Raw genomic sequence first — 23189 nt, forward strand, 5'->3', positions numbered from 1 at the left:
TGTACTCCCACAGACATGCGTATGCACACACACGTGCACACTGGCACGCACGAATGATGACAGTGACGTAATCGCGTGCGTCAAGTTGTGGAAACGTAACGCGTTTCACAACCGCTTGTTCACTGCGCCGGCAATGAAAACACAGTCGCCCGATTCTGCTCGTTTTTTTTTCCATTGTGTTTGTTGCAACATCACGACAACAAACCCACAACAACAACAATAACATCGTAATCACAACAACGCCGCGACCACAACAATGCCCCAACCACAACAACACCGCGACCACGGCCACGAGAACGCCGCAACCGCAACAATTCCGCAGCCGTGACCACAACAACGCCGCAGCCACGACCACAACAAGTCTACATTTATTGCCGTTTCAGTCTTGCGTTGCGAGCGATTGTTTCGTAACACGGTTTGAATGTTTTTACCGCCGTGTTGCCCACCTTTGCTCCGGGCTCGCGCAAGTCTGGGCGGGTGGCGTGAGCAGAGTTTGCTGACGATCGATTTCTGAATCGCTGATAATTGTTTTTTTACCCTTCTATCTGGCAACAAAACTGACACCTTTTTTACAAGGAGTCATGTTTGCATAGACCACAATACCTGCAGCCATAATGCAAACAAAAAACACAACTCTGATAATATATTCACTGTCCTTGAAGTTGATTGGTCCACACCCGAGACAGCTTTCCTTAGAGCCTAGTCTCACATGGGTTGGACCAGATGACGCCAAAAGGCGCACAACTCAAAGACAATGCACCATCAGAGTATGAGAGCTCGGGTTAAGCATTTACACCATTGGAACCTCACCAATCAACTTCAAGGACAGTGCATATATTATCAGAGTTATATTTTTTGTTTGCATTATGGCTGCAGGTATTGTGGTCTATGCAAACATGACTCCTTGTAAATAAGGTGTCAGTTTTGTTGCCAGATAGAAGGGTAAAAAAACAATTATCACATTTTTTACTGGCAAATGAGGTTCCAATGGTGTTCTGAATCGCTCTTGCGAGTGCCGGTGGCCGGGTGGATGGAAGAGCGCCGAGTTTGGCACCGATAAGCTCCTGCGTTCCGACGCAACCAGCTGCCTGCGATGGAACTGTGTTCTGAGGTTCATTGGGTTGACGGTCTCACTCTGGTTAGCTCGGTTGGCTACGCGCGGTGCGAAAGAAGTTCAACATTGCGTACATAAAGTAACTAGCTGCAAGTCCCTGCATTCAGATCCGGGCCTCAGCCGCTGCTTGTCATTGAAACCGGGTTTCTCAAGTGCAGGGAGTTGGTGGTCACCACTGACTCACGTAAAGAGACCCATCGACTTACATCGAGACAGACAGATTTACTTAAATGCCCACTGGCTCACATCGAGACCCAGAGACTCGCATCGACCGAGAGCTGTGGTTAAACCGGGCTCTCAAGTGTAGTGAGTTGATGGACTAAGCCTGGCCACTAATGACCTGTATTTATCAAACTAAACCCATCGCAATATATTTGGTTCTCAGAATTGTAAATATCGGTTTTGACTCGTGTCATGCGCCGAACGTCACTTTCATATGCAGGGCGGTGTGCACCAGAGGTCACTTGAATGGATCTCAGCGTCGGCTCCGCGATATATGCTTCCGCGGGCCGTTCTCCGACGCGAGGGCAGGTTCGGGCTGCTCTGCGAGGTTTCCCCGAAGATGCCGCAAACGGCGATCGCACTCACCACATTAAATTAGGGGTGGGGGGGAGAAGTTATATAAAAAACAAAATGAACTCTCGCGCCGATCGCGGCTGCGTTCCCACGCCCAGCTTCGTACGGACGGGACGCGCTCGCAACCCCCCCCCCCCCCCCCCCCCCCCGTCGCTTGACGCCAGAGTCTGATTCATAATTTATCGTGTCTCTCGCACCGGCGGGTCGTTGTGCCCGACCTTGCCGAGTCCTCTCCCCCGTTTCTGCGCGCCCGGCTGCCGCTTGTTTACCCCCGAAACGTTCCGCCGTCGGGTTACGGGGACGTGCGCGCCTCGTTGTGGCTTTGTTTTTTTCTTTGTTTAACAAACACCGCGGTTGGTGACGCTAAAAAGAATAAAGGCGCAGCCCTGAAATGTACCTTCCCGCGCCCCTGCCGACGTACGCGCGGCCCTGACCAGGGCGGGCCGCCGTGAGCCTCTCCGTCGAGGGTTTTGCTGCCTACTCGTGAATGAGGTGGGGGGGGAGTACCCACACTTCACCCCGCCACCGGCGACAACGCCGATCGACTTGGCTGCGGTGTGCCGGTGTACACCGCTGCCGGGGAGGACATGCGGTTTGGCGGGAGATCGATTCTGTTTTTTGCAAGTCCAGGTGCGCGGATGGTTCACACCACTGCCACGTCACCCCCCCGTATTTGATGTAAAACGACCTTTGTTTGTTTTGCTTTGTGTCGGCAGATATTGCGGACGGACCGTTGGCGAGAACAGCCCGCTGGCGACGGGGCGTACGGACGCAAACGCGACTCGTCGTAGGAGACTCGCGAAGCCTCCGATCGCCGCCGTACCCAACGCCGCCACTCCACAAGCGCCGTGCCCACACCGCCGGCTCCGTACCCGCTCCTCCAGCGCCGTACCGCGCCCGTCTGCGGAGAGGTGCGCCGTTTGCGGATTATTACTTGTGGCGTGCGTCAGTTTTAAGGCACTCGGTTTTTATTCTTTGCATTTGCTGTAATTTTTGCAAAGCGCAGGTGCTTTGCTCTGACGGTCCGATGACAGCCGCCTGGCTGGGGTAGGGCGCCACGGCGAGGTGGCCGGCGTGGGTGGTGCTGGTGGTGGTGGTGGGCCCCGGAGGAACAAGCTGCTGAGCTGGCGCCGCTGAGATCCAGCGGTTGAATCCGTAACGGCAACAGCGGCCACAATGCCAAATCCGTTGTTTGTTTTCTTGTACTCGCTGTAAAACAATTCGGGATCAGAATATTTATTTATACTGCAGGAGGAGGAGGAATCCGATGAGCTATGAAGCTCTTTTTCACAGATGTCCAGTTAGGGGCGCGGAGAAAGGTACACAAATCACTTAAAAATATACAATTTATATTTTTGGTATTAACCGTTATTTTCAGAAGCGACCTGGCCACAAATGATAGCTCAACGAAGTGGCTTATCACGTGCAAATTTCTCGCAGCCAAATACTCTAAATGCACGCTGATTCTAAATGTGGAGGGGAAAATCGGAGGACCCGGAGAAAATCCACTTGACCACAGCGAGAGAGAGAGAAACACGCAAACTCCAAATATACAGCAACAGCAGGCGTCAGGGGTCGGGATCGAACCCACGACCTCCTGTATACCAGGCGAGGTAGTTAACATCTCCTAGCCACCGTGATGATGATGAGAGAGAGAGACACGCAAACTCCAAATATACAGCAGGCGTCAGGGTCGGGATCGAACCCACGACCTCCTGTACACCAGGCGAGGTAGTTAACATCTCCTAGCCACCGTGATGATGATGAGAGAGAGAGACACGCAAACTCCAAATATACAGCAGGCGTCAGGGTCGGGATCGAACCCACGACCTCCTGTATACCAGGCGAGGTAGTTAACATCTCCTGGCCACCGTGGCACCCTGAGACAATTATCATCGTCTCAGCTGAGCGCCAAAGTTGAAGCACAACTCTCTTGCCGCCGCTGTTGCTGTCATCACAGCTGCGGTTGACATTGACGTCGTTGTTGCTGTTGCTGCTGTCGTTTAGCGGAGCGCGGTGGGCGGCGTGAGGCTGTGCAGGAGCGAGCGTGTGCCGCCCCAGCCCCATGGTGAGGAGAGACATGTGCATGCTGGAGCCCCTGCGGAGCATGGAGCGCAGGGGCAGCAGGGACTCGGCCACGCGCCTCGCCCTCGACACGTTCGTCCCCGGCCCGGCAGGTGAGAGAGTGGGCCGCCACTACCGCCACTACCGCCACTAGCGCCACTACCGCCACTACCGCCACTAGCGCCACTACCGCCACTGCCAACACCACTACCGCCATTACCGCCACTACTGTCACTACCGCCACCACTACCGCCACCACTACCACTGCCAACACCACTACCGCCACTACCGCCACTACCGCCACTGCCAACACCACTACTGCCACTACCGCCACTACCGCCACTGCCAACACCACTACCGCCACTACCGCCACTACCGCCACTGCCAACACCACTACTGCCACTACCGCCACTACCGCCACTGCCAACACCACTACCGCCACTACCGCCACTACCGCCACTGCCAACACCACTACCGCCACTACCGCCACTGCCAACACCACTACCGCCACTACCGCCACTACCGCCACTACCACCACTGCAGCCACTGCCAACACCACTACCGCCACTACCGCCATTACCGCCACTGCCAACACCACTAACAACCGGTGCCTTTACCACCATTACCACCACGACTACCAACGCCACCATGGCCACCACTACCACCACTACCAACACCACTACCACCGCCACCATCGCTGCTACCACTGCCACTACCATCGCCACCACCACCGCCACCACCACCACCACCCCTCCCACCACCAACACCACTACCAACCGCCACCACCACTACCACCGTTACCACTATGACTACCACCGCCACCACCACCACCGTTACCACCACTACCGCCACTCCCACCACTCCCACCGCCGCCACCGCTACCACCGCGGCCTACCTCCGGCTTTTCGGTTCCATCTCCCTCCGTGTGGTCCCCCAGCAGCGGGCAGGCGTGGCGTCCAGCTGGAGCCGTTTGTGCACCAGGTGGGCGGCCACACGAGCATGCTGCGCTACGACGAGCACACCATCTGCAAGCCGCTCATCTCGCGCGAGCACCGCTTCTACCAGAGCCTGCCGCAGGACATGCGCCAGTTCACCCCGCAGTACAAAGGTACGCGCTCCACCACGGCCACCACCACGGCCACCACTACCGTCACCACCACCTCCGCCACCACCATCGCCACCACAACCACCACTACCGTCACCACCACCGCCACCAACACCACAGCCACCACTACTAAATCCACCATCACCACCACCGCCGCCACAGCCACCACAACCATCACCACCACTGCCGCCACCACCATCGCCACCACAACCACCACTACCATCACCACCGCCGCTACCATCGCCAGCACAGCAATTAACTACCATCACCACTGCACCACCGCTCTGCCACACTGAAACAAACACACACACACATACACATGTGGATGTCCGGTCCATCGCTGGGGGGCATTGGCCAACATTCATGACCCATAGACTTACATACAGGGCCATAGACTTACATAGAGGGGCCATAGACTTACATACAGGGCCATAGACTTGCATAGAGACCCATAGTCTTACATAGGGAGCCATAGACTTGCATAGAGACCCATAAACGTACATGGAGGGGCCATTGACCTACGTAGAGACCCATAGACTTGCACATAGAGCCATAGAAGGCAATCGGCGGACCGAACCCGCCGGTGCTCAGACCTGACATTCATCTCCCTCCTCGGCGGGGAAAACACCGAGGAAGTGTGTCGGTGGCGCGGCTATTCTGAGCGGAGCGCGTAACGATGCGGACACTCGGAGGCACAAACAACCGCTCGCAATAATGGGCCGGGGGAGCTCACCTCTCGCTTTTATCTTCCCCGTGTTGTGGCTTCCCCCGCCAGGCGGGGGGCTAAGCGCGCCGGATTTACACTGCGGCGGGGAGGGCGGTGCACTCCGTGTGGCGCGTTAATAGAGGCCGCGCGTATTTATAGGCCCGTCCGGAGGACACCTCGCGCTGCTTTTTGCGAAGGGCTCAGGGCTAATGGAAGGGATTGCTGCTGCTGCTGCTGCTGTCAGCCAGCCAACAAACCAACCAGTCAGTCAGCCAGCCCACAAACCAGCCAGTCAGTCAGTCAGCCAGCCCACAAACCAGCCAGTCAGTCAGTCAGCCAGCCCACAAACCAGCCAGTCAGTCAGTCAGTCAGCCCACAAACCAACCAGTCAGTCAGTCAGCCCACAAACCAACCAGCCAGTCAGCCAGCCCACAAACCAACCAGTCAGCCAGTCAGCCAGCCCACAAACCAACCAGTCAGCCAGTCAGCCAGCCCACAAACCAACCAGTCAGCCCACCAACCAGCCAGTGAACCCACCAATCAGCCCGCCCGCGATCTAGATGCCTTTACCGAAAGTGGTTCCGAGCCCTTTGGATGAGAATTCTGTTTGTCCCGAAGCACTCAGAGCCCCCGGACGCTGCTCTCCGGCGACAGGGAATTTGTTTGCGCTCTGCGCTCCGCACTTGCCGTGCGCCCCGCGATGTTTCTTGACGACGTAGTCCGACAAGCCCTTTCCCTGGCTACGCCGGTGGCATTTCCCATTTCCATCTGGTGTGGATGCGGAGGCGGGGGCGGGAGGCTGATGACAGATGCCCGGGTTGCGGTCAAGGATGTCTCTCCCTTCTGGTCACTCGTGTTAATTCCTGCTCGTGAGCTCACGTGTGTGTGTGTGTTTGCATTGCCGCGGGGAGCGGCGGTGCAACGTTTAGCGCGCCGCGCCATGAACCCGGCGACCCGAGTCCGATTCCCTAATAGGCGCGAAAACGTGGGGCTTTCGCCCGCGTCGTGAAGTCCCGCTGCACGTCATCGGTGTGTCGACGCCGTCCCCGGTTCGACTCCGGTTACAGGAGCCGGAACATTTTTCTCCCACGCTCTACGCCGGTTTCCTACATACCCAGCCGCGGGCCTCCCCAAGGTTCACTCAGCCTAACATTAGCCGCCGGCCGCAAAAGCGAGGGGGGACGCCGCGGCCCCGGGTGGCGGTATCTGTCTAACTCTCTCACCGCCAGCCGAGGCCGCCGTGGGCTTTGTCATTCGGCGTGTGCTGCAGCCTCGCGCGTTCGCCGCTTGATAGCGCCGCGGTTGGCGCAATGGTCGCGCGCGCCGTGGACTTGCAACCCAGAAGCAGCCGGTTCGATTCCGTGTCCCGACACTTGCCGTTGAATCGAGATCCCCTGGGTTTCATCGCACACGAAGCCCTATGGTCCACCCTAAACCGCATCCGCCGCACGAACCATGGCAGCAGATACGGATGCCTGATGCACAAATGGAAAATTAAAGCCTCTCCAGCAGCGTGGCACTGTGGTCGTGCAGAACGAACCGTGCAACACGTAAGAGACGCGATGCCCCGATCCACGGCAAACCAAGGTGACGTCACACTCCGCTGCTCCTGACGCGGTTGTCCGGCTTGACCACCTGGATGTTAAATTTTAGTTGCTGCCCTGCATCTACATCGGCATCCGTACGGAGGAAGAAGCGGAAACAATTGGACACGATTTCTAATTCCCCAACCGCCCCGCCCGCCCCTATCCACCCCGCAGGGCACCACCACTGTTAGCCGCTCGGCAGGTCGTCTGTGGTGGGGTCAAGTGCGGGCGCTCCCACCTCTTGCAAGACATTCGGCAGGGGCGGAGGAGTAGGCCGAAACGACCCGCGGGCAAAGCAGTTTTGCCGGGCTGCACTTTGGCGGTTCTTAAAACTGTGGTACGCGCCGCGGAGGGAGGGGAAAAAGAAAACAAAAACTCGGCTCGACTCGGCAAGTCTCGCCGCACGAACCGAACCGATTGGCAACGTTCGCGCGCGTCGCCCCGCGTGGCCTCGCAGGCGAGTGACGGGGGAACGCGCGCGCGGAAATGGCGAGGCGTGTTTGAGCGCGCGGAGGGTGATATCGGCGGCGTGCGTGGGATATTAGCGTGCGAGCGTGCTCTTTCTTCCGACCCGCCTGACCCGCTGTGCCCGGGGACCAGCTGCGGTGGCTCAGGTTACGCTGGCGGGCGCTTGCGGGCGGGCGGGCGGGCACGGGCGGGCAGCCTTCTCTTTCAAAAGCAGATGTTCCTCCGGTTAGGAACCCGGCTCTGCTCGGAATGAAACACGATGTTCAGAACGCGCGGAGCGATAAAATCAAGCGCACGTGTCGTCAAACCTCCCGCGTCGTCAGCGGAGTGAGGAGTTCGTTGTGTTTATCGATTTTTTATTTATTTGACGTGTACATTTCTTATTGACGCTACCCCAGCCACGGCTGAAAGCATTGAAGCGTGAGCTCTGTCCGTCCGTCCGTCCGTCTGTGTCTCATCCGTCCGTTTGTAACGGTGGGGGGGGGGTTCCCGATAATTCTGGATATAAACTCTGGGTCACGGTAACTTTGGTTATAATTGTCCAATATCACCGTCGTCTCGGTGTCACCGTTGCTGCTAGTTAGACTTTAGCGCAGACGCACCCTGAAAACCATCGCAGAGCCAACGCGTGACGATGATTTTCCCTCCCTGTGTGACAATGCACCGTCATCGTATATGTAAACAAACGCGTCCGCGCTTATATAAGCATTTGCACGTACATCATATAGGGCAAAGATCTGCCCTCTTGGCCTACATAGGCTGCTGTTAGCGAGCGCCTATTAAGGCCGGTTAGGTACTTGAAGCGGTGGTGTGGCCAGCACCGGTCGCTGTTGACTGCCATGTGCCGATGTTCACGGACCGCGCCGAGTGCTCGTTTACGGCCGAGTCGACTTAGGCGAGTCCCGGGACCGCTTTTGAGATCTCGCTCGCCACCAGCTCACCGGGACCCAATGCACGGTCGCGCCGACCACTTGCGGACGCGGTCAAAAACGTTGACGTGAAATCTTGACTTGAAGCTTTCGTGACCGCGGGAATCCGTACTCTTTGGGTCTTTCGGTAAAGTCACGTAGATAGAATATATAAAAGATTATTTTTATTATTATTTTTCTGCTGTTATTTTTCTCTATCTAATTTAATAATTAAAAGTATTTATATTTTTATACATTCTATCTACGTGACTTTACCGCTCCCTTACCCAACCACAATGAGTACAATGTTTACGTTCCGACTTCTCCGCGCGGAATGCCGCCACCACCGCCGCCGCCGCCGCTCAGATAACGCAGAACCGCGCCACCCGCCTCTCTTGGGCGAGGAGAGAGGGGGGTGGGGGGTGCTAGAGTGGGAACTGGGACGGGGGGGGAGCTGTCGGCCCTACTTCACCATCGCATTGCGCTGTCGACGTGTCTTGACGATTGGCAGCTCGGTCAGCGTACGGAGTTTATGTGTGTGTATATGTGTATGTATATGTGGGGAGCGGTAGTGTAGCTTTTAGTGCGCTGCGCTACAAACCCCGCGACCCGGGTTCGATTCCCAAACGTAATAATGATATATACTCTACGTAACACATTCCTGCGGAGGGAGCTGGTAGGAACGTTGGGTTGCTCGGTCAATGGCCAGGGTCAACGGCGGCGTGGTGTATTCCGCAAATATGCCCGACTGTGAGGGCGGGCACAAGCCGGCGTGAGTAGGTTAAACGTTGAGTTTTATAAGGGCACCACGGGGTGACCAGCCCCTCCCCACTCAGCCCCACCCTCCACCCCCAGCCCCTCCCCGCCCTCCCCACCCAGCCCCTCCCTCCCTCCCCTCCCAGCCCCTCCCTGCACGACGGACGGACGGACACAATAATCCCCTGTGGGCTGGTGTAACCAGGAGGTTCCTACCAGTATTATCGTGTATATGTACTTAGTTTTCATGCATATTGAAATTCCTCCGCACCGTACGTAGCCAGCCGCGCTAATCGGAGGTGCGATGCGTAATCTACTCTGTGATGGAGTTAGCACAGCGAAGCTTCCGTGGCGTAATGGTGAGCATGCTGGACCTGCGGACCTGAAGGTCGTCGGTTCGATTCCGCCTCCTTAGATTATTAAAGGCGATCCTGTGTCTGCTGCTCTCCTCCCAGCGGTATGCATCTTCGCGTGTGGTTGCGGTGAGTGGGTGAGTGGGTGGGTGAGTGGGTGAGGGAGTGGGTGAGCGGGAGAGTGAGTGGGTAAAGGAGCGGGTGAGCGAGAAAGTGGTTGGGTAAGGGAGTGGGTGAGCGAGCGAGTGGGTAAGGGAGCGGGTGAGCGAGGGAGTGGGTGAGGGAGTGGGTGAGTGAGCGGGTGGGTGAGGGAGTGGGTGGGTGGGTGAGGGAGTGGGTGAGCGAGCGAGCGAGTGAGTGAGTGAGTGGGTAAGGGAGCGGGTGAGCGAGTGAGCGAGTGAGTGAGTGGTTGAGGGAGCGGTTGAGGGAGCGAGTGAGTGAGCAAGTGGTTGAGGGAGTGGTTGAAGGAGGGAGTGGGTGAGCGAGTGGTTGAGCGAGGGAGTGGTTGAGGGAGTGGGTGAGGGAGTGGGTGAGCGAGTGGGTGAGCGAGTGAGTGAGTGGTTGAGGGAGTGAGTGCGTGGGTAAGGGAGCGGGTGAGCGAGCGACTGCAAGGCTGAGAGCGGGGGGGCGGGTGAGCAAATGGACATGCAAATTTTGGAAGTCAGACGAATGGGTTGGCGAGTGAACCATATGGATGGCGGGCAGGCGCGAGAACGAACTTTCGGAAACCGCAGGGACGGTTTGGAAACTATTTCCCCGGGCGCACGTTGGCATTGGAACATTACTAAGGGGAGCCTAAAAATAGTCCTTCAGCGTGGCCCACGCTAATGACACTCGCCGAGAACCACTTACAAGGTTGAAAATCGACTGGCGATTGTTTAATTGCCGGCACGCGCTGCGTGCGCTTTCGAAATCGCCTTCAGTGGGGCCTTTCCATTTTCGCAAACGGATCATAAACCACGGCCGTCGTTTTTCGCTCCGCGGGGTTTCTCCAGGGTCCAGGGGGACGGTGGTGGGGAGTTGGTGGTGGGGAGGAGGTGGTGGGGAGGAGATGGTGGTGGTGGGGAGTTGGTGGTGGGGAGGAGATGGTGATGGTGGGGAGTTGGTGGTGGTAGTGGGTAGGAGGCGGTGGTGGTGGGGAGTTGGTAGTGGTGGGGAGTTGGTGGTGATGGTGGGGAGGAGGCGGTGGTGGGGAGTTGGTGGTGGTGGTGGGGAGTTGGTGGTGGGGAGGTGGTGGTGGTGGGGAGTTGGTGGTGGTGGTGGTGGGGAGGTGGTGGTGGTGGGGAGTTGGTGGTGGTGGTGGTGGGGAGGTGGTGGTGGTGGGGAGTTGGTGGTGGTGGTGGTGGGGAGTTGGTGGTGGTGGGGAGTTGGTGGTGGTGGGGAGGCCATGGGCTCGGGACGGGGTTGACCGCCCGCACACCGAGCGCGCGGCTTCTATCGCTCGCGCGTCCCCGCTGCCGTACGGCCTTCGCGGTGGGCACGTGCCCGTCTCTAAATATACACACGTCCGTGAACACACACGCGCACGCACGCGCGGACACACACGGTGTGCACGCACGTCCCCCCTCCTCGTCTGATCCGTGGGCCTCGTTCGCTCACGAGAGGTCGCGCGCGTTGGCCACTGCTGCGAATTCGTCGCCTTTGTCATAAACCCCCCCCCCCACTGCCTCCCCTCCCCGCCTCCTCCCTGCCGAGCGAAACGCCCCACGCATCGGTGTCGACGCTTTACGACGGAGGTTCTCTCTAAGCGTGCGTCCGTGCTTTAGCTCGGTACGTGCGTTGTGGACGCGCATCTGTCCGTCCATCCGTCACGGGGGGGGGGGGGGGGGGGGGTGGTGGATGGATCCGATATGACTGCGACGTGTCGTCGAATATGTCCGTGTGTGTTTGTTTGTGTGTGTAGGTTGAACTTCATTCCCACCGTACGTAGACAAACCGCACTAATCGGAGGTGGGGAGCCCGGAGCGGCTATTCGGCTCTCCCCATGCATGGGTAGCGGCAGTGATTGCACCATCGTTGCACCATCGTGTGCAATCACTGCACCTTTACAATGTAGGGCGGGAGTGGTGGCGTAGTGGTAACACCTGTGTCTAACAGCGAGAAGTCGCTGGGTTCGATCCCTGACTCAGGAAAAGGGATGATGCATGCGCTGTTCACGAGCACCTCTTAAAGGCTGGCACGGCACACGAGGGGGTGGGTGACCAGCACAACGCCTGGCCGCCTTTGTCTCCCCAGTGGCTATGTTTACGCACCGCACCAGGTACTCAATTGAGGCTGAGTCTTATATATATGTCTGTTGAACTTCTTTCGCACCGTACGTAACCAACCGTGCGGGGGAAGGACAACAAACTAAACACAAAAAGCAGTTCTAAAGTTTTCAATCTAGCTGATTTAAAAGTGCTTAGCTCCAGTGGCTTCCTAATGTCGGATGGAACAGCGTTCCAGACGGCCCCGCAGAAGCGCTTCTGAAAGCGCGCTATGCGGTGGCCGCCTTTGTCCGACGGCTGAGCCAAAAGTTGCTGCTGCGAGCATGGCCGGAGTTCGCGTGATGATGGTTTATGCTCCTAGACGAGATCCGTAAGGTATTGTGGTTCATTGGCGGCGACCACTTTGTGTGTAATGAGTGTAAGACGACCGATGGTCAAGAATAGTGACAGACACTATGAGATCTCTTTTACCAGTGGCAAAATATAATAGTAGGTTTTTACCCTTTTAACTGGTACAAAACTGACACCTTTATTCAAGGCATCATGTTTGCAATGACCACAACACAAGTAGTCAAAAAAGCAAACAAAAAGAAGCAACTCTGATAAGGATGATAATATGCACTGTCCTTGAAGTTGATTGGCCCACACCCGAGACGGCTTTCTTTAGAGCCTAGTCCCCATTGGTGTAGGGCCAGATGACACCAGAAGGTGTACAACTCAAACACAGTGCAATATCAGAGTATTGAGAGCTCGGGGTAAGAATTTACACTATGAGATCTCTTTTACCAGTGGCAAAATATAATAGTAGGTTTTTACCCTTTTAACTGGTACAAAACTGACACCTTTATTCAAGGCATCATGTTTGCAATGACCACAACACAAGTAGTCAAAAAAGCAAACAAAAAGAAGCAACTCTGATAAGGATGATAATATGCACTGTCCTTGAAGTTGATTGGCCCACACCCGAGACGGCTTTCTTTAGAGCCTAGTCCCCATTGGTGTAGGGCCAGATGACACCAGAAGGTGTACAACTCAAACACAGTGCAATATCAGAGTATTGAGAGCTCGGGGTAAGCATTTACACTATGAGATCTCTTTTACCAGTGGCAAAATATAATAGTAGGTTTTTACCCTTTTAACTGGTACAAAACTGACACCTTTATTCAAGGCATCATGTTTGCAATGACCACAACACAAGTAGTCAAAAAAGCAAACAAAAAGAAGCAACTCTGATAAGGATGATAATATGCACTGTCCTTGAAGTTGATTGGCCCACACCCGAGACGGCTTTCTTTAGAGCCTAGTCCCCATTGGTGTAGGGCCAGATGACACCAGAAGGTGTACAACTCAAACACAGTGCAATATCAGAGTATTGAGAGCTCGGGGTAAGCATTTACACTATGAGATCTCTTTTACCAGTGGCAAAATATAATAGTAGGTTTTTACCCTTTTAACTGGTACAAAACTGACACCTTTATTCAAGGCATCATGTTTGCAATGACCACAACACAAGTAGTCAAAAAAGCAAACAAAAAGAAGCAACTCTGATAAGGATGATAATATGCACTGTCCTTGAAGTTGATTGGCCCACACCCGAGACGGCTTTCTTTAGAGCCTAGTCCCCATTGGTGTAGGGCCAGATGACACCAGAAGGTGTACAACTCAAACACAGTGCAATATCAGAGTATTGAGAGCTCGGGGTAAGCATTTACACTATGAGATCTCTTTTACCAGTGGCAAAATATAATAGTAGGTTTTTACCCTTTTAACTGGTACAAAACTGACACCTTTATTCAAGGCATCATGTTTGCAATGACCACAACACAAGTAGTCAAAAAAGCAAACAAAAAGAAGCAACTCTGATAAGGATGATAATATGCACTGTCCTTGAAGTTGATTGGCCCACACCCGAGACGGCTTTCTTTAGAGCCTAGTCCCCATTGGTGTAGGGCCAGATGACACCAGAAGGTGTACAACTCAAACACAGTGCAATATCAGAGTATTGAGAGCTCGGGGTAAGCATTTACACTATGAGATCTCTTTTACCAGTGGCAAAATATAATAGTAGGTTTTTACCCTTTTAACTGGTACAAAACTGACACCTTTATTCAAGGCATCATGTTTGCAATGACCACAACACAAGTAGTCAAAAAAGCAAACAAAAAGAAGCAACTCTGATAAGGATGATAATATGCACTGTCCTTGAAGTTGATTGGCCCACACCCGAGACGGCTTTCTTTAGAGCCTAGTCCCCATTGGTGTAGGGCCAGATGACACCAGAAGGTGTACAACTCAAACACAGTGCAATATCAGAGTATTGAGAGCTCGGGGTAAGCATTTACACTATGAGATCTCTTTTACCAGTGGCAAAATATAATAGTAGGTTTTTACCCTTTTAACTGGTACAAAACTGACACCTTTATTCAAGGCATCATGTTTGCAATGACCACAACACAAGTAGTAAAAAAAAAGCAAACAAAAAGAAGCAACTCTGATAAGGATGATAATATGCACTGTCCTTGAAGTTGATTGGCCCACACCCGAGACGGCTTTCTTTAGAGCCTAGTCCCCATTGGTGTAGGGCCAGATGACACCAGAAGGTGTACAACTCAAACACAGTGCAATATCAGAGTATTGAGAGCTCGGGGTAAGCATTTACACTATGAGATCTCTTTTACCAGTGGCAAAATATAATAGTAGGTTTTTACCCTTTTAACTGGTACAAAACTGACACCTTTATTCAAGGCATCATGTTTGCAATGACCACAACACAAGTAGTCAAAAAAAGCAAACAAAAAGAAGCAACTCTGATAAGGATGATAATATGCACTGTCCTTGAAGTTGATTGGCCCACACCCGAGACGGCTTTCTTTAGAGCCTAGTCCCCATTGGTGTAGGGCCAGATGACACCAGAAGGTGTACAACTCAAACACAGTGCAATATCAGAGTATTGAGAGCTCGGGGTAAGCATTTACACTATGAGATCTCTTTTACCAGTGGCAAAATATAATAGTAGGTTTTTACCCTTTTAACTGGTACAAAACTGACACATTTATTCAAGGCATCATGTTTGCAATGACCACAACACAAGTAGTCAAAAAAGCAAACAAAAAGAAGCAACTCTGATAAGGATGATAATATGCACTGTCCTTGAAGTTGATTGGCCCACACCCGAGACGGCTTTCTTTAGAGCCTAGTCCCCATTGGTGTAGGGCCAGATGACACCAGAAGGTGTACAACTCAAACACAGTGCAATATCAGAGTATTGAGAGCTCGGGGTAAGCATTTACACTATGAGATCTCTTTTACCAGTGGCAAAATATAATAGTAGGTTTTTACCCTTTTAACTGGTACAAAACTGACACCTTTATTCAAGGCATCATGTTTGCAATGACCACAACACAAGTAGTCAAAAAAGCAAACAAAAAGAAGCAACTCTGATAAGGATGATAATATGCACTGTCCTTGAAGTTGATTGGCCCACACCCGAGACGGCTTTCTTTAGAGGCTAGTCCCCATTGGTGTAGGGCCAGATGACACCAGAAGGTGTACAACTCAAACACAGTGCAATATCAGAGTATTGAGAGCTCGGGGTAAGCATTTACACTATGAGATCTCTTTTACCAGTGGCAAAATATAATAGTAGGTTTTTACCCTTTTAACTGGTACAAAACTGACACCTTTATTCAAGGCATCATGTTTGCAATGACCACAACACAAGTAGTCAAAAAAAAGCAAACAAAAAGAAGCAACTCTGATAAGGATGATAATATGCACTGTCCTTGAAGTTGATTGGCCCACACCCGAGACGGCTTTCTTTAGAGCCTAGTCCCCATTGGTGTAGGGCCAGATGACACCAGAAGGTGTACAACTCAAACACAGTGCAATATCAGAGTATTGAGAGCTCGGGGTAAGCATTTACACTATGACTACTTGTGTTGTGGTCATTGCAAACATGATGCCTTGAATAAAGGTGTCAGTTTTGTACCAGTTAAAAGGGTAAAAACCTACTATTATATTTTGCCACTGGTAAAAGAGATCTCATAGTGTAAATGCTTACCCCGAGCTCTCAATACTCTGATATTGCACTGTGTTTGAGTTGTACACCTTCTGGTGTCATCTGGCCCTACACCAATGGGGACTAGGCTCTAAAGAAAGCCGTCTCGGGTGTGGGCCAATCAACTTCAAGGACAGTGCATATTATCATCCTTATCAGAGTTGCTTCTTTTTGTTTGCTTTTGTGACTACTTGTGTTGTGGTCATTGCAAACATGATGCCTTGAATAAAGGTGTCAGTTTTGTACCAGTTAAAAGGGTAAAAACCTACTACTATAATAGTGACAGAGATTGACGGCCGCAGAGATGGAGGGATGAAATCTGCTCGTGTGCTCCAATATCGATCGCGACAACGCCAGATCATGACGGCTTGGGGGGGAGGCCTTCATCCAGCAGTGGATTGATCATGGCTACGAATGCTGATGATGTAAAATAATGAGTTGTCTGTTAACCTTCTGAATTAAACACCTGCCCACATCACCCTCAGTCATGGGGATGGTTTGACCATACTTCACCACCCTGGTCAATGTAGGTTGGTGAATGGACGGCTCAGGACTGTTTTGTATTTCAGTCGCAGAGGTTTTGCCAACTCAACATTTCCAGGGCGCTAACCGTGGCACCAACAATCCACCGGCGGCCCTTAAAGCCCCAAACTCCCCCCCCCCCCCCCTCTGCTCGTAAACAACGTCAGCCTCAACGCTTCAACGCGCTCACCCTTCATCCTGGCGCTCGTGCGACGCCTGATCGGATTTTGGCAAAAGCTGATTGGCGGTGTGGATTTTAACCCCCCATCCCCCCCCCGCTTAATTCGCGGGAACATCTTGTAAAGGTCCTCCACGTCTCACCGGGGGGGGGGGGCGTCTCCGGGTCTCCGTGTCTCTCCGCGTCTCTCCGTGTCTTTCCGCGTCTCTCCGTGTCTCTCTCCTTGTCTCTCTCCGTGTCTCTCTCCGTGTCTCTCCGTGTCTCTCTCCTTGTCTCTCTCCGTGTCTCTCTCCGTGTCTCTCCGTGTCTCTCTCCTTGTCTCTCTCCGTGTCTCTCTCCGTGTCTCTCCGTGTCTCTCTCCTTGTCTCTCTCCGTGTCTCTCTCCGTGTCTCTCCGTGTCTCTCTCCTTGTCTCTCTCCGTGTCTCTCCGTGTCTCTCCGCGTCTCTCCGTGTCTCTCTCCTTGTCTCTCTCCGTGTCTCTCTCCGTGTCTCTCCGTGTCTCTCTCCTTGTCTCTCTCCGTGTCTCTCCGTGTCTCTCACCGTGTCTCTCCGTGTCTCTCTCCGTGTCTCTCCGTGTCTCTCCGCGTCTCTCCGCGTCTTTCCGCGTCTCTCCGTGTCTCTCTCCGTGTCTCTCTCCGTGTCTCTCTCCGTGTCTCTCCGTGTCTCTCTCCGTGTCTCTCTCCGTGTCTCTCCGTGTCTCTCACCGTGTCTCTCCGTGTCTTTCCGCGTCTCTCCGTGTCTCTCTCCTTGTCTCTCTCCGTGTCTCTCTCCGTGTCTCTCCGTGTCTCTCTCCTTGTCTCTCTCCGTGTCTCTCACCGTGTCTCTCACCGTGTCTCTCCGTGTCTCTCCGTGTCTCTCCGCGTCTCTCCGTGTCTTTCCGCGTCTCTCCGTGTCTCTCTCCTTGTCTCTCTCCGTGTCTCTCCGTGTCTCTCACCGTGTCTCTCCGTGTCTCTCTCCGTGTCTCTCCGCGTCTCTCCGTGTCTTTCCGCGTCTCTCCGTGTCTCTCTCCTTGTCTCTCTCCGTGTCTCTCCGTGTCTCTCTCCGTGTCTCTCCATGTCTCTCTCCATGTCTCTCTCCTTGTCTCTCTCCGTGTCTCTCCGTGTCTCTCCGTGTCTCTCTCCGTGTCTCTCTCCTTGTCTCTCGCCTCCCACGGACGAGGTCGGCGCCCTGTTTGCAGATTATTACCTGTGGCGTGCGTCAGTTTTAAGGCGCTCGGTTTTTGTTCTTTGCGTTTGCTTTAGTTTTTGCAAAGCGCAGGTGCTTTGCTCCGACGGTCCGATGACAGCCGCCTGGCTGGGGTAGAGCGCCACGGTGAGGTGGCCGGCGTGGGTGGTGCTGGTGGTGGTGGTGGGCCCCGGAGGTCCAAGCTGCTGAGCTGTCGCCGCTAAATCCGTAACGGCAACAGCGGCCAAAATAACGAATCCGTTGTTTGTTTTCTTTTACTCGCTGTAAAACAATCGGAATCACACGATTTGTTTTTTTACTGGAGGAATCCGATGAGCTATGAAGCTCTTGTTCACAGATCTCCGGTAGGTTCCGCCGCGTCCCTCCTGCCGTCGCGACGCGACGCGCTGCCAGGAGGACGTTTGAATCTAGAACTAAACTATTAGTTTAGTTTTATCAGGTAAGGTCCACTGAGCTACGTAGCTCTGTTTCAGCGGTGACCTGGCTATCACAAATGATAATAGCTCAACGAAAAGTGGCTTATCGTGCGGAAATTCACAGCAGCCGAATACTCGATTCTAAATGCGGGGGGGGGGGGGGGGGGGGGGGAAAACGCGCGACCACGGAGAGAGAGAGAGAGACGCACACGCAAACTCCAAATATACAGCAGCAGGCGTCAAGGTCGCGATCGAACCCACGACCTCCTCCGTACCAGGCGAGGTAGTTAACATCTCGCCACCGTTTTCATCTGGGGGTCGTCGCAGCGATCAGTCGCAGGACAACGGCCCTGGGGAGGAGACGATTTTTGATTCGTCTAAAAAAAGAAATGTCAACATTAGCCGTGTTCCATCCGCTGCTGGATTGAAGGACTCCCGATACCAGTCTCTCACGGCCATGCGACGTAACAATAATAATCCACCCAGCGACTGCTCACGAGCCAATTCCACCCCTCCGTCTCCGTGGCGGACTTCCTCTCTCTGGGCGAACGCGTTCCCTCCCGTCGGCTGTCGCTCCGCCGCGAGCCCAGGCCCCGTTCTCGACGGCCGCTAGGCTTTGTCTGCGGCCTGCGTACGTCCCCCCGTCCCCGCTGTGCCTCTCGACGCAATCGCACGCGCGATCCTCCGCGCGCGCTTCTCTTTGACGCGCTTTTCACATTTCGTTCCGCGACCACGTCTCTCCACGCGTCACGGCGTGACGGATGGCGCCCGAGGGTGGTGACCTGAAGCCGGGCGCTTCCAGCTGCCCAGGCAGGGTCGGGTGGCGAGGTGGTCACCAGCCTTACCGCCGCAGTGCCAACGCACCCTGCTGCTGCTGCTGCTCTGGCCGAACGAAAAACCAACGAAATTAACCCCCTAACCCCAACCCCCCCCTCCACTCCCCCCGCCGCTCCGTCGGGCCCCCGGCAGGCGTGGTGTCCGTCTGCTTCGAGGAGAACAGCGAGGGCTACATCAGCCTGGTGGCCTACCCGCACTCGGAGCGCGACGAGCTGGCCGCAGCCGCCGCCGCCGCCGCTGCCGCCACGGCGCCCGACGGCTGCCGGGCCCGGCACCAGCACTTCCGGCGCACGGTGACGACGCGCTCCGCCGCCGTGTCGTCCTCCTCCTCCGACGGCGGCGGCGGCGGCGAGCGGTGCGAGCAGGAGGAGGTGTCCACCAGGTCGGTTGGCTCGCGTGCGCTCGGAGACACGCGGACTTACACAGAGAGCCATAGACAGAAACCCAGTCGGTCGGTCAGTCAGTCACAAGCAGTGAAAAATCACAATCGATGGCTGCTGCTGCTGCTGTTGGGTGCGTGCTGCTGCTGGTGCGTGCTGCTGCTGTTGCTGTTGCGTGCTGCTGTTGGGTGCTGCTGGCTGCTGCTGTTGCGTGCTGCTGTTACTGCTGCTGCTGGATGCTGCTGCTGGTGCGTGCTGCTGCTGTTGCGTGCTGCTGGATGCTGCTGCTGCTGTTGCGTGCTGCTGCTGGCTGCTGCTGGTGGTGCGTGCTGCTGTTGCGTGCTGCTGCTGCTGGCTGCTGCTGCTGGTGCTGCTGCTGTTGCGTGCTGCTGCTGTTGCGTGCTGCTGCTGTTGCGTGCTGCTGCTGTTACTGCTGCTGCTGCTGTTGCGTGCTGCTGCTGTTACTGCTGCTGCTGGATGCTGCTGCTGTTGCGTGCTGCTGCTGTTGCGTGCTGCTGGCTGCTGCTGCTGCTGCTGTTGCGTGCTGCTGCTGTTACTACTGCTGCTGCTGGCTGCTGCTGGTGGTGCGTGCTGCTGCTGTTACTGCTGTTGTTACTACTGCTGCTGCTGGCTGCTGCTGGTGGTGCGTGCTGCTGCTGTTACTGCTGCTGCGTGCTGCTGCTGCTGGCTGCTGCTGCTGGCTGCTGCTGCGCCGTCGCCCTGCAGCTCGCAGGAGGTGGAGAGCGTGGAGCTGGAGCTGCACGTGAGCAACACGGACGTCAAGAGTCTGGAGGTGCAGCTGCGCTTTCAGACGCAGGTCACCGTGGAGCTCAGCGAGAACAACAACAACGGCGGCAGCAGCAGCAGCAGCTACGCGCACGGCGCCAGCGACGGGAACTGCAGCCTGCACACGTGGCGCATGAGTTGCCACAGCAAGCAGATGAGCCGTATGTGGTCGGAGGCCAAGGAGCGGCAGCTCTTCCGTATCCTTGCCCGCCCATGAATACGTTCGTCGATTCATTCTGCCGTTCATTCCTTCACGTCTCCATTCGATCGTTTCACTTGGGACGCGGGCCCTCCACCCCCCCCCCCCCCCCGCCGCGCCGGACGTCGCCACGTGCCGCCAAAAGCTAAATAAATCTCTCGACGGTCCCCGCGTCTGCCGTGTAAACGGACTCCTCGCTCCTTCGTGTGCGTGCTCAACGAGTGGCCCCCACGCGTCACCCCACCCCACCCCCACCGCCTTCCCCCCCCCTCTCCCTCCCTCCCCGACTCCCGCCTGTCGGCGCCGCCAGATTTACGACGCAACTCCTTGACCTCCCCGGCGTACCGGCGCAGATTTCCTCCTGCTGGAGAACGTGGTGTCGCGCTTCTCGCGCCCGTGCATCCTCGACCTGAAGATGGGCACGCGGCAGCACGGCGACGACGCCTCCGAGGAGAAGAAGGCGCGGCAGATGCAGAAGTGCGCCCGCAGCACCTCGGGCTCGCTCGGCGTGCGCATCTGCGGCATGCAGGTGAGCGGGCGGCACACTCGCAGACGCACGCTCGCAGACACACACTCGCAGACACACGCGCGCAGACACACGCGCGCAGAGACACGCGCGCAGAGACACGTGCGCAGACACATGTGCGCAGAGACACGCTCGCAGACACACACTCGCAGACACACGCGCGCAGACACACGCTCGCAGACACACACTCGCAGACACGCGCGTGCAGAGACACGCGCGTGTCTGCGCAGACGCGCGCGCAGTGACCGATGGACCGACTGATGAACTAACAGCTAGAGGAATTCTCCGCACTTCTGGCTATCGCCTGGTGAGGCTGGTTGTTGTAATTAGCGGCGAAACGTCACGGTGCTGGAATGGTAAATGTCGTGGGTATACTCCTCCAACACAGCGGTGTGCTGAACTAGTGACTAATTGGAACGTTTTGTTGGCTTGACAAACGATTCATTCATATTTACGAGAGCTAATTAAAAAAACTACAACTCTATTATGGATATTGATCTTGAAAGCCGATGTGTTAAACTCCTTCGCTTGGTATGCAGGAGGTCGTGGGTTCGATCCCGACCCTGACGCTTTCTGTATTATATTTGGAGTTTGCGTGTTCTCCCTGTGGTCGCGTGGATTTTTCTCCGGGTCCTCAGGTTTTTCCCTTCACATTCACATGCAGTGTGCTTTACATTTTCACGTGACAAGCCACTTCGTTGAGCTATCGGTTGTGGCCAGGTCACTTCTGAAAAAGTGCTATACAGCTCAGTGAGCCTTCCCTACGGACTGCCGAACCAACAGACTGACCGACCGTTCAGGCTCGGCGACAGAGCGCCTCACTGACCAAGCGACTAATGCGCTGACGGATCGACTGGCAGACGATGCAGACCGATGGACTGACCAACACCGATTGACTGACAAATAACGAGACTACATACAAACAGACTGTCCCACAGACTTAACTGTCCAGCAGGCCGCCGGATGGATAGACTGACCGACCGACGGACACACAGATGGATAGACAGCTTGACCAAGTCGCGGAACCGCCTTCAGCCGTGACCGCGAATCGACCTCAGGTGGTCGCCGGGTTCGTGGCCGAATGCGCTGACCGCACAACCGCCGTCACCACCGCCCCTCCCCCGCCTCTCTCCGTAGGTCTACCAGGCGGAAACCAACGACTTCCTGTGCCGCAACAAGTACTACGGGCGCGAGCTGTCGGCGGACGGCTTCCAGCGGGCCATCTTGCAGTTCCTGCACAACGGGCGGCGCCTCCGCACGGAGCTGCTGGCGCCGGTGACGAGGCGCCTGCGAGCGCTGCAGTCTGTGCTGGAGTCGCGCTCCTCCTTCCGCTTCTACTCCAGCTCGCTGCTCGTCATCTACGACGGCACGGAGCCGCACGCGTGGGCCGCGACGGCCGCGATGACGGCGCCGGATTCCGCCGTGCCTTCACCGTCGTCGTCGTCGGATGCTGCCGCTGCGGCTACGACACCGCCGCCGCAGGTGGACGTGCGGATGATCGACTTTGCCCACACGACCTGCAGCGGCTTCCGCGAGGACACCACCGTGCACGACGGGCCTGACCAGGGATACATTTTCGGGTTGCAAAACCTGATCCGGATTCTGGAGGAAATCGGAAACGCCAACAGCTGAAGGGCGGGGGGGGAGCGAGATGGACCCCCCTTTCTGTCGACGTCGTGAGAGCCGCCACCGGTTGGTGGCGCAAGGCGCACGCAAACTCAGCAAAAGCGCAGGGCCCCCAAGTAGCCCGGGGGGCCCCAAATTGCTGTGGAGAAAGTACGGGTGAGACAAACGTCCACTCGAATTGAGATCCTGATGGACACGGGCAAGCTAATTCATCTCTCCTCAACGCTGTCGTATCCGTGTCTCTCTCTCTCTCTCTCCTCCCATTGCACTCCGTCTGCTGGCCCCATCTGTCTCATGTCCACCTCTCTGTTCTCGTCTCTGCGTATCTCCACCTGGCGTCTGTACCTCTTCTGTCGTCTGGCTATGAGTTTATGAATCTAAGTGAGGGGGGCAGGCGGGTGGGCCGGAGAGGGGGGGGGGGGGCCGACAAATATATTTCTGCTTAGAGCCCGCGATGGGACGGCCGCCGCCGCCGCTTGCCGCCATTGCTACTCCTTTGGGGCGCGGTGTGGGAATCCGTCTTCCTGGTTTTGTGTGTGTGGTTTTCTTTTGCACTAGTCGCGAAGACGGGACCGCAGTCCAAGCGTGCCCTCCACAGAACTAAACAAGGGGCCGGTGACTCGGTCCCTCCCAG

At 55.5% G+C, this 23189-nt stretch overlaps 1 protein-coding gene across 1 annotated transcript in view; it reads left to right on the plus strand.

Annotated features, from left to right (window-relative positions):
• The window catches only part of LOC133355581 (inositol hexakisphosphate kinase 1-like), a 58476-nt gene extending 35487 nt beyond the window's left edge, over positions 1-22989 (plus strand). The window contains exons 3-9 of the mRNA XM_061572926.1: positions 2407-2601; positions 3698-3867; positions 4692-4862; positions 19171-19420; positions 20145-20401; positions 20757-20932; positions 22067-22989. Coding sequence (XP_061428910.1) covers positions 3756-3867; positions 4692-4862; positions 19171-19420; positions 20145-20401; positions 20757-20932; positions 22067-22561 — 1461 coding nt within the window. The 5' untranslated portion in view covers positions 2407-2601; positions 3698-3755 and the 3' untranslated portion in view covers positions 22562-22989. The remainder of the gene's footprint in view (positions 1-2406; positions 2602-3697; positions 3868-4691; positions 4863-19170; positions 19421-20144; positions 20402-20756; positions 20933-22066) is intronic.
• The last annotated feature ends 200 nt before the right edge of the window (positions 22990-23189 follow it).

This window comes from Lethenteron reissneri, chromosome 51 (assembly GCF_015708825.2).
Source record: "Lethenteron reissneri isolate LAM-NWPU_2019-01 chromosome 51, ASM1570882v1, whole genome shotgun sequence".
NCBI classification, from domain to species: domain Eukaryota; kingdom Metazoa; phylum Chordata; class Hyperoartia; order Petromyzontiformes; family Petromyzontidae; genus Lethenteron; species Lethenteron reissneri.